Source organism: Triplophysa rosa, linkage group LG18, assembly GCF_024868665.1.
Source record: "Triplophysa rosa linkage group LG18, Trosa_1v2, whole genome shotgun sequence".
Lineage (NCBI taxonomy): Eukaryota > Metazoa > Chordata > Actinopteri > Cypriniformes > Nemacheilidae > Triplophysa > Triplophysa rosa.
The window spans coordinates 23351132-23362633 of NC_079907.1; the positions used below are offsets into that span (position 1 = coordinate 23351132).

Genomic DNA, 11502 nt, shown 5'->3' on the forward strand with positions numbered 1-11502 from the left:
TAGAGAGTAGAGACTGAATGATGAAAAGTGCAAAACTGAGCTGAAAGAGTTTACATCACCATCATCATCGTGGTGTATCCAAGTAGAAGTCATTCTAGCATTACCAGCTGTTTACTGTCATTATATTTATTACATCAGCAATAAATGACATTCAGTTACTGTGATAACTGTTAACAATGTCTGACTGGTAAATTATTTCAGGCCCGGGTCCCCAAAGCTCAGCGAGAACATGTGTTTGATTAAAGATAACAAAGGAACACTTTTTTTGGCAATGAAGAATATAAAAGAAGTAAACGGGATCAATTCTGAATTCATCTAAAATGAAAAGTGGGAGAGAGCAGTTGTTATTCACCTCCTGCAAACGTGATGAAATGTATTTTTATTGGGACTTACTGGTGCTGGCCAGCTTAAGTTTGGTTTTTTCCTTGGCACTCCGGAAGATACAGTTCGTCTTCACCTCGTCGTCGTCCTTCTCATTGTCTCCCTTTCTCTTCTGCATGTCGTTCTGCTTCTTTTTGTAGGTGGGTTTGGGTTGCCGTTTAGTCCTCTGTTCAAGCTTACTCTCGCTAGAGTCCGAGTCGTCTCCGCTCTCCGAGGCTGATTCGTACGGACGCTTGGGCCCGCGCCGTGTCTTTCTGTCCTCCGGTGACAGCTTGTCCTCTTGTCCTTTGCCGTCTTTGCTCAAGTCCACATCAGCAGAGGCAGATCCTGCGATCAGGCTAACGGTGCATGGCTTTATTAGCTCTGAAATGTCATTGGTGCCTTTTTCAGATTTGTTGGTGTTTTTGTCCTCCTCAGAGTGGCGTGTGAGCCAGGCTTTCTTCAGCTTGTGGTAGTTTTGTTGGCACACCTGCACTGGCTGTCCGTTGGGTAACGGGCTGGCTTTGCTGGCGGGGTTGCCTTGCGTAGTGTTGTCCTGGATGATGGTGGGCGAGTCCTGAGAGGATCGGACACTACCGCTCTCGCTCTCTGAGGCGCTGCTGGAGCCGAGGGAATGAGCCGCAGCCAGAGCTGCTTTGGCCTTCTTCAGGTGAACAAAGTTCCTGGAGTAGGCCTGCGCGGAGGCGGCAGTAGGTGAAGTGGTTCTTGAGCTGCCCTCCTGTGACTCAGTGATGGTGGGAGTTTTAGACACAGAGCTCTCCGGTCTGATACTACTGCTTATGCCAGAGACGGGGAAGGACAGCTCTTCTCCTCTACTATGATTCTCCAGGCTAAACCCGCTAGTGGCGGTGGAAGTGCTTTCATCACTCACTAAATGAACCACAGGCAGCGCTGAGCTGGAAACACTACTCTGAGTTACTCTCATCAAGTTTTTCTTGTACTGATCACTGGCATCCTCCAGGTTTGTGTTGGGTAGGATGACTCTGCCGGATTCCCAGCTCTCCACCACTGCCTGAGGCCGGCCGGCAAACATTCTACCACCGGGCGGCTCTTTGGAGGTCATCTTGGGACCCGGCGAGCCGTCGTACTTTATGCAAGTAGAAGGTCGGACGATAACAGATGCCATGGCTACCTGCGGCTTGGTTTGGCTGTTCTCTGACTGTCGAATCATTTTATCGTGGCTCTTCGGTTCTCCTCCGGTCCTCCAGGCCTCCGGCTCGGCTCTGCTCTTCTCGTCTCTGAGCTCTGGGAGCAGGGTGGGCGGCTTCTGCTGCTCTGACACCTTTCCGGCCGAGCTGACGGGTTGGATGGGGGTGAGCGTAGGTGGGGAAAGACGGCCAAAGGCTACTTCCTTGCGGTCAGGTGTCTGTTGGGTGGGCGGGTGAAACACGGGAGCTCGACGCAGGGCCGGCATACCTTTGGGTTGAGCAGACGGAGAGATGGCCGGGCTACAGCGCTCAGTGAACGTCACCACTGAGGTACTGAGTGAGTGCACGGGCAGCTGTTGACTGAGCTGCTCTGTGATCTTACCCATCAGCCCCTCTGTCTCTGGCTGGTGTTTAATGAGCGGGGGAGGCTTGGACAGGGACTTGCTGTGGGTTGAGCTGTAAGTGCTCAGAGACAAGGGGCTGGACGCTGGGGGCACCTTATCAAAGTAAGAATCTTTGGATGAGTAAAGTCGCGGCGGCTCATTCACGACGCTGTTAGACAGTGTGGTGAAGTAGTTGGTTTGAGGAAGGGACTGGGACACCGAGTGTTTGTACTTGTACAGATCCGAGTGCTCCACCTCTTTCTCGTGGCTTTTGGACTGTGAGGTAAGGCGAGAGTAATGTTCACGCTCAGACTCCCCGGAGCGGATCTTGGCAGTGTAGGGGGCCACCTCTATACTCTCTTTCAGGATGAGACGGTTCTCTTCTTTGTATTTTCTGTTGCGGTCAGACTCTTGAGGCATGGGTGATGATGATGGTGGTTGTTGTTTGCCGTGGGGGGACTCCATGTAGAGACGGTGCAGTTCTTTATTGGTGGGCGTCCGGCTGCGGTCCGGCTCTTGCTTCAGGTGGCTGGTGGCCAGGCCACGCATTGGATTCACAAACACATTCTTCTCCCGCTCTCTGAAGAGACAACACACACAGTTAGAAGTGTAAAAAACATTACGAAAATAATCACAGTAACAACCTTCTTACAAGCTTCATGAATATGCTGCATGTGTTGTTTATGTAGAAGTCTAGAAAGGACCAGATCACTAACCCCAAGTGTTTCAGTGAATCCAGGTCTAGCTGTTAAAGATGTAAAGCGGACAAAACAGCAGCAAGCCAAAGACATTTACTGATCTTGCTTCAGTGTGTTCTTTCTCAAATATTAGATGGAGGAGATTGATTGAATGAGCGTACAGTGTTCCTATCACATGGCATTTGTTCCAGCTCAAGTCTCATGGTATTTCACAGCTAGCCACACGTCCTGGCCCTGCAGAACTGTGAGAATGACCTAAGTTTGTGTCTGTGTGTGTGTTCATGTTTGTATATCCCGGTGGGGACCTAAACCTGAATACACACCAACACATGGGGACTCGTGTCACTGTGGGGACCAAAATTGAGGTCCACAAGGGCAAAAAAGCTAATAAATTGTACAGAACAATATTTTTTACAAATCTAAAAATGCAAAAAGTGTTCTATGATCTTTAGGTTTAGGGATAGGGTTAGGGATAGGGGATAGAATATACAGTTTGTACAGTATAAAAACATTACGCCTATGGGTGTGTGTGTGTGTGTGTGTGTGTGTGTGTGTGCTCACTCTTTGTGGAGTTCTCCTGGGGTTTTCGAGAGCGGTGGGCTGGAGTGTGAGCTGATCTTGATGGGTCGATAGGGTTCAGCACTGGCTGGTCTGCAAGGAACATGGCTCAAAATGCCCATGCTGTCTGCAGAGGATACAGGGGTGGGCTGGTGTAACCACGGGCTGGGGGTGTTCTGCAAAAATACATACAGAAGGTCACAATGCACAGTTCCCACAGTAAGAGGCAAATAAAAAAATCATGTTGATCACTGAAACCTTGGAAACCTGTCTCTCCATGATTTGCTCTCGGCCACACTCATCTGTCTGTACTCTATATCAGCTCAAGACAAACAAATGATGATGAATAACAGACAGGTGAACACTTACCCTGCGCAGGCTGGAGTCTGAATTGACAGCATTTTCCGGATGAACCCACTTGTACCCGGGCGAGTAGGAGTGGGCACCGTTGGGGTACTGCCAGATGATGGGGTAGAGTCCGATCTGGTTGTAGGATGAGCCTCCGTGCGTCTGCGCCAGCAGTGATGAGGGCGGCAGCTGCTGCTGGAGGAACTGCTGCTGCTGGTGGGGATGATGGTGGGCCAGGGTCAGGTGTCCGAGCCCAGAGTCCAGCCGGGGATGACCACTCAGGATGGAGCCTGGTGGAATAGTGGGCAGCCCGCTGGGCAGCAGGTGTGGGTGGTGCACCGGATGACCGATGGAAGAAGAAGGGAGGAGATGGGACGGGTGGTGCGAGCTGGGCGTCAGACACGTCCCATGAGAGGAGGTGTGAAGCGAATGGAGGTGGGGATGAAGGTAAGTCACGTGGTTGTTCTCCGACTCCGGCCGAACCAAGGCAGGGTCTCTATAAACCGTGAAATGCTCGTTTTTTTCAACCATAAGCTGGCTTTTAGCGGATTCGGACAGCGTGCCGCGTGGGGGCACAGGTTTGAAACTGGAGCGAGGTATGTCCTGTTCGAGTTTGAGTGCAGAGCGACCTGCGGTGAGAAGGTTGTCAGGGTGACGCGGTTTATGTTTGGACACCTCAGGGGATATATTTGGTTTGGGCTTGGAGGAGTCGAGAACGCTGTGAGCTTTTGACTTTATGATGTCAGGTGAGAGAGTGTACTTGGGCTTGAGGATGTCGGGGGATGAGTTGGATTTGGGTTTGGGTAAGTCAGGGGAGGGACTGAGTTTATGAGGTTTTCTGATGTCTTCTGTTAGCAAGGCATTTTTAATGACCATAGATGCGTACTGCTTCTGGAGCTTCCCTCTCTCACCCAGAGCTGCTGACTCGCTCACTGACGTCACTGGCCGTATGACCTCCGAGTGGGCGAATTCGATTTTGCCGGTAATGCCGCGGGCGTTCTGCTGTCTGGACTCAGGGCCATACACGTCACCTTTCTGAGATGCCAGCAGGGCCGATACGGCCTCCGAGCTCTCTCTGGAACTGGGTGTCATGTTGGCGTCCTCCGTGATATCTATCACACATTTGGGCGTATGCGTCAGAGGCGTCCCTGGGCTGTAATGGTCCTTGGGGAGGGTTTTCACAGTGCTCTTCATCTCCACAATGCAGCTTTGGACCTCGGTCAGCCCCGAGCCCTGGTTCTGCATGCAGGAGGAGTCCTGAGGGGGCAGCGGAGATCTCCGCTCACTGTCCGCCCGCTGAGCCACCTCCACAGCCACAGGCTTACCGCTTTTCTCTGTCACCTGCATCTCGTCCCAACGAGACAGTCTGGTGCTTACACTCAACATATCCACTGACTGGGAGCCCTGGGATTTCTCCTCGTCTTCTGGAGCTTTGGAAGTGTTCTTGCATCTGAGCTCATTCTCTGAACTCTGCTCTGAGGACGAGTCCACGCTCCGCTTGTTGGAGATCTCCGAGTCGCTGCTCTCCGACAGGTCTGACGCTTCTGTTTTGAGTCGTTTGAGACCACTCTTCTTGTCCTCCTCATCTGCCTTTCTCCTCTTGTTTGTCTTGCTTTTGGTTTTAGAAGAATCTAGAAGGACAGAGGGAAGCAAATGTTAGAGAAAGACAGAAGCAAAACATCAGACGACGGAAGACAATTCCATGCAAGCTGAGTGCATGAGAAACACAGATCAGGATGATGTCATCTTGTTCACGGGTTAAAGGCTGATTGAATCTTAAGTGCTGCATTAGAAGTGTGATGGATGGGACCTTGCTTGAATTTATGAACACTTAAAATGTCCATTTGGCTGCCGTGCCTGCACTCACCTCATCTCTCAAACACTGGACTGCAAGAATTATGACAGAAAGAGCTAAATGATCCTTTACCAGACGACCATCCGGCCAAGAGACTATCACTGAACTCAAATATACAACATAGGCCTGAACCAAACATCCAGTAATAACTTCTGTGTGACATGAATCTCTTTATGGGAAGCGCAAACATGAGTCTATCACACCTCTTTTGATTTCACTGCATTGGCTGCCTGTCAAATACAGAATTGATTAAAATTTTTACTGTTTGTATATAAATCTCTTCATAATCAGGCTCCACAGTACCTATTTGAGTTTCTACATCCATACACTCAGTCACGGGCGCTCAGATCCGCTGACTCTGGCTTACTGCAAGTTCCCAGCGCACGTCTTAAAAACAGAGGTGATAGTGCTTTTCTGTTGTTGGCCCTAAGTTATGGAATAGTCTCCCGGTCTATATCAGAATGCCTCAACTTTATCTATTTTTAAGTCTACTCTTCAAACTTATTTCTTCTCGTTGGCATTTAATATTCTTTGACCTGGTGTGCGATGATGAACCTTATCCATTTTACAGTCTGTGTTTTATTACTTAAAATTTTATTGACCTGTTTTGTCTAGCATACACTGTGGTTATGCTAAAAAAGTGCTATACAAATAAACGTTGTATTGAGTTGTATTGTATGAAAGACGGAGTTGCGTAAAACCCAATCAAATGCAATGTGTTTGAATTCCTCTGAATATGAAAATGAGATGGCTGCTCTGTTTCTCATGAAAATCTCAAGATGACTGAAATACACATATACCTGCTTCTCTCATCCTGTCATAAGCTACAAGTACAAGAATCATCATCATATCCTCACTGAGGAAGAAGAGAACTTTACGAGAGAATCAGCCCTGTTATGGGGATTCTTTTGCAGTAACATTAACGTGTCTGTTTTGTCATTATCAAGAGGTCTTAGCTTTACTGTTAGCCTGTGTGCGGTTTTGTTTAACTGTCAGGAATAATGAGTCAGTGTTCAGAAATGCTTTGACCGCTGAGTGCCGTGATTCACTCAAGTATTCCACAGAGACGTGTAATAAAAGGAAATGCATCTTCAAACATTCCAGTCTCACAACATTTATTTCATGGGTAGTGTTAGAATTGTCCCTAACCTCATGGTCAAGACCAAAGGTGCCAGTTAACTCTACACTTCCCGGAGATGAAACAGATGAAGGGGAAAAAACTCAAACTGCACACGATTCCCAGCATCAAGTATACCGAAGTGTTTACCTTTCCCTCCACCATCTGGTTTTTCATCTTTGATCTTTTCATCGTCTGGTACGCTGCTGTCGGAGCCTTTCCGTCGCGAAGAGCGTGAGCCGCGCTGTTGACCCGGTGACGGCTGCTGCTGGTGTTGCTGGGATACCTGCGGCTGTGCATGCTGGGATTGTTGCTGCTGAGAGGCCGGTTTCGGGGCGGAGCCGGGCGAATTCATGACCGGTCTGGGGCTGTTGGCTTGGGCGCGCGTGTAATGACCCTGTAAAGCATCAGCAGTGCATACACAAACAGCAGCGTGAGCGGCCTTGACACGCACATGTACTCCACACAGAGGGTGAGAGAATGCTTTTACAACCACCACCAATATACCGATGCCAGCAGCGACTGCACTACACGCGTCTGTAAAACATGTGGTCACAGAGCTAGGCTTAAAAGAAGAGTTCCTATGGCTCTTTCAGCCCAAACCCTCTGAATTCATGCAAGCAGAGCGTGTGGATGGAGATTGAAGCATTTACTGAACATATCGAGACAGCTTTCATCATACACAGGGATATGCAGGTGATATAAAGCAGCTCTAGATCTACGGAGAGAGGGGAGAGGGGGGTGCGGCCCGGTACCTGAGTGATTCCTGTCGAGCCGCTTGGTCTCCCTCCTGTGGTCTGCTTGCATATCCCCAATAAATGTTTAAAACAGGGAAACAGAGAAGACAAGAAAACAACAAAAGGTGGAACAGAGAAGTCTGGTTAATGATGAAGGGAGCAATGATATATATCTCTAGGATTCTTTAAATGACTTTCGAAAAAAAACAGCACATAGGAACTTTACTTTAAAGCTGGCTACAGACACAGACGTCCAGCCACACAAGCACACACACACTGCACACGGATACACACAAACACATACAGTCAGATGGCATGACGTACACGTTCACTCACATGGGCAGTGTTGCTGTTCTGACTGGAGCGAGACCTGCGTCGAGACGTGATGCCGATGTTCTCTCCTTTTAGTAATGAATGTACCACATCATCGAGAAATGTCATCTGCACCATAGAGGGGTCAACGTTCTGAGGCTCTAGTACCTACAACACACACGAGACGACACAACAGTCACCGTACCGCTGCACTATAAAGCACAGCCACAAACCACAACAAGTGTGGAATGGGTCGTACCTGGTCGTTCATGACAACCATAGTGCGACTGAACAGATCGTGATGGGTGATGATGCCCGTGAACCACTGGGTGGCTGAATCCTGCCTGTAGACTCGTACACGATAGCCATTCAATGAATAGGGACCTTGAGAAAACACAAACACACGGGAATGAACACACAGCACACTGCTCACGTTCTCAATCATCAAACCAGAACTACTAGTGGTCGCTGTCACTGACAGTGACTCAGTCGATATATTTAAATGTGAAACGAGACTGGACAGCTCTAAACGTCTGTATGCTCATCATCAGCTCTATTTGTGTGCCAAGAGATCACATATCATGCACGTCTCTATTTCGTTATTTTAAATGTAGACACGCGGCAGAAGTGCGCAAATAGGGGGCATCGAGATGGAAATAGTTCAACTTTTCGGAGTGTCATTTGAAGAGAGAAAGCGCCGCGGCATGTGAATCGGGCCTAAGACGGCTTTTGAGTGAAATCTTTGTTTGATGAGGGACTGACCTGTTACATCTTTACTGTCACTGTGTTCATAACATCTCTCTCTCTCTCTCTCTCACACACACTGTTTAGTTTCTCTCTCTGTGCTCTGCTTCCCTAGCGAAACCTTTGGCTTTCAGCTACTTTCCATTCTGTCTTCCCTTGACAAATGCCCACTAATTGTGGTTCTGGAATTTTGTTGTGAACTTAGTAAATAAGACATTTTGCCAAGACCACCACAACACACTGTGTACCTCCTTTACAAACCACATCAGTACTCGTAAATCGTTTTGCTTCCATAATGTGACCTTCTGCTAAGCAAATCAGAATATTCCCCAGTGAAACAAACTGATTTGATTCCTCACAAACTAAAAGGACAGTGAGCAGTGGGTTTCTTTGATAGGTGACTGTCACTTCTGAGAGCATCTAGACATATAGAAACATTTCTTGCTATTATCGATGTCACTTTTATTTCTTTAGCTACTCTGCTCATTTCTGAATAGTAATCTAATATAAAAAGATATTTTGCTTACTGGTTAATGTTCACAAATGACCTGTACTTGTACACCAGGTGACCAAAAAACATCATTATATTTTCAAGACTTTTTATCATTTAAAACGTTGTGTGCTTATGATTCGTACATGAAAAGACAATCGATGTGTATTAAAGGATCATGTTTAACTTAAAACAAACACATCATAACAGAAAAGTGTGGGGTCAGATGTGTTAAAAGCATCAGATGACAGAGAATGTTTTCGTTTATATACAGAAGATCAGGTGAAATGTGACGGTCTTACCTTGCATAAAAATTTCCTGAACCTTCTGGTCTTTGACCCAGGCTTTGACTTCTTCATGAAGCTGTGGGCAGTCTCTGAGAACAGGACTTAAACTGTCCAACTCATCCTACAAACAAACAACAAAACATCAGCGTATTATTTCACAAACAATCAAGACATCATGTCGTGTGGTCAGATCTCCTCCTGTGATCCAAGTGTTAAGAAACAGATGAATGCAGAGAGAGACAGATTCAATGTTTGTCAGATCACATAAGTATTTATCAGTATGTAAACAATATATTTCACCATCATTACGTATCATCTTAGTTATAAATCAAATGAATGGAGTTGTGATTTTTCTGGAGAAGATGAAATGCTCGTGTTGTTCGTGATGTCCAGCTTGTCAATGTGTGTTGTGTTGGTTTTAAAGCAACAGTAGTGCTCATCTTAGCAGACATCACTGCATGAACATTTATGTGTGTGTGTGTGTGTGTGTGTGTGTGTGTGCGTGCGTGCGTGCGTGCGTGCGTGTGTGTGTGTGTGAGGGATATCCGCCCAGCACTTCCTTAATTGTTGATGGTGATGAGGAGAGAGAGAAAGGGTGGAGCTTATTTACACAGTCACGCGGCAGGTCTCATTCACACATGAAAATATCTCACACCAAAATATGACCTGTGCAGCAGTGCTAATATGCATATGCATGACATCATCGCATCGTATTTGCAGTTACTCTTTAAACGGTTACATACAGTACTGTACAGTATTTTAATATTTTAACACAACTTAATGCGCAATAAAGCCGTTCTCGATTACATATTTTCCATTTCTGTTTTCAGACATAAATTAATAAAATAGTAGGCTAGGCTACGCGTCCGTCTGGGTAACAAACTATGTGCATATGTACAGACAAACTACTTCATGTTGCGCTTTTCTGTCAAAAAAGTATGTTGGCACCGCAACACTGCTTTGTGTGTGCGAGTGTGTGTGACGCGGAGGTCTGAGAGAGCGTGTGAGTGACAGATGCATGCATGAAACAAAGCCGCATTTACTTAACGTAAACGGATGCGCGTCAGGGGGCTGCGATTAGATGACAGATGTCGGTAATATCATTCTCACGTGTGGTGATCACTGCTGTTAGACCGGCGGAGAAGTCAAGAAACGGGACATCCCTGTTGACAAAACAGCATATGCTGGTTTGGTATGTTTTGATGCTGGTTTGCTGGTTTGTGCTGGTTTAAGCTGGTCCAAAGCATATGCTGTTTTTTTCAACAGGGATGGTACAGGACAAATCAGGCAGGCTCAATATACGGGATGTCCCGCCTAATACTAGACGGCTGGCACCCCTACAGCTATTGGTTATTATATTTAGATGAGAACAAGGCTTTGCCTTTCATTGTAATAGCATGCAGTGAGGAATGGTGCACAGTACAACCATAAGAAAAAAATGAATTTCACATCATTCAGATGTCAGATCAGTGTGACGATCTTAAAAAAGATGTTGATATTGCTGCATGTCAACAGCATGTCTGAAATAAACTGCTGTATTCCCCTCTACCTAGCGAACACGCACACACACACACACACACACACACACACACACACACACACACACACACATGTTGGGTTTCCATGTTTTATGGGGACATTCCATAGACGCAATGGTGTTTATACTGTACAAACTGTATCTCATATTCCCTAACCCTAACAATCACACACAACTGTCTGCTCTTTTACATTTTCACAAAAGTTCATTCTCTATGATTTATAAGCTTGTTTCCTCATGGGGACAAAAAATGTCCCCACAAGGACAAGGGTTTTGGATATTGCCAACTTTGTGGGGACATTTTGTCCCCATACCGTAGGGATTACCACACACACACACTCTCACGCACACACACGCCTTCATTCCAGTTTCTATTTTAAGGCGAAAGGCTTACAGAACACATGATTTATTTATTGGGCACTTTCTCTGCTGGTGAGGTCCAAGAACCCAATCTGATTTCCTGGCCAAGCCCTCGACACAACCACAGAGAAGAGCAGAAACAGCGTTCACACAAAAGCCACTGGTTTTCCCCGTCACTGTCCGTCTAGCAGCAGAATAACACGTGTTTGCAGGAACAGTAGTTTCGCACAAATGCTGTGAATGAGGACACAGATCTCATCATTCCAGCGTTGTGTCCAGAACTTCAGCTTTAAGCTCATCTCATGAAGGACAGAGCAGATGCACTCTCTTTCCACCCCCCCACATACACACATACACCGGGCTGCCATCCATCACTTTAACAGCAATATGCTCCAGGATTTTCCACATGGCGCTGCGGTGGAAGACATTGAGAACGCAGGGAGGTGCTCAGTGCTGGGGGAATAGGAAAGTGCTTCCAGATCCAAACTCTGACCCAGATAAATCAAGCTTCCTTCCCCTCTCTCTCTCTCTCTCTCTCTCTCTCTCT

General features: G+C 46.9%; 1 protein-coding gene across 3 annotated transcripts in view; it reads right to left on the reverse strand.

The window, feature by feature from the left end:
• jmjd1cb (jumonji domain containing 1Cb) overlaps nt 1–11502 on the reverse strand; it is a 102895-nt gene that overhangs the window by 12395 nt on the left and 78998 nt on the right. The window contains exons 4-11 of one of the 3 annotated variants that reach the window (XM_057358091.1): nt 9074–9179; nt 7797–7921; nt 7562–7705; nt 7244–7285; nt 6639–6885; nt 3538–5147; nt 3172–3344; nt 394–2492 (exon numbers count right to left, since the gene is read on the reverse strand). In XM_057358091.1, coding sequence (XP_057214074.1) covers nt 394–2492; nt 3172–3344; nt 3538–5147; nt 6639–6885; nt 7244–7285; nt 7562–7705; nt 7797–7921; nt 9074–9179 — 4546 coding nt within the window. Of the gene's footprint in view, nt 1–393; nt 2493–3171; nt 3345–3537; nt 5148–6638; nt 6886–7243; nt 7289–7561; nt 7706–7796; nt 7922–9073; nt 9180–11502 lie in introns of all 3 variants that reach the window. The other 2 variants (XM_057358090.1, XM_057358092.1) reach the window with 2 other exon arrangements.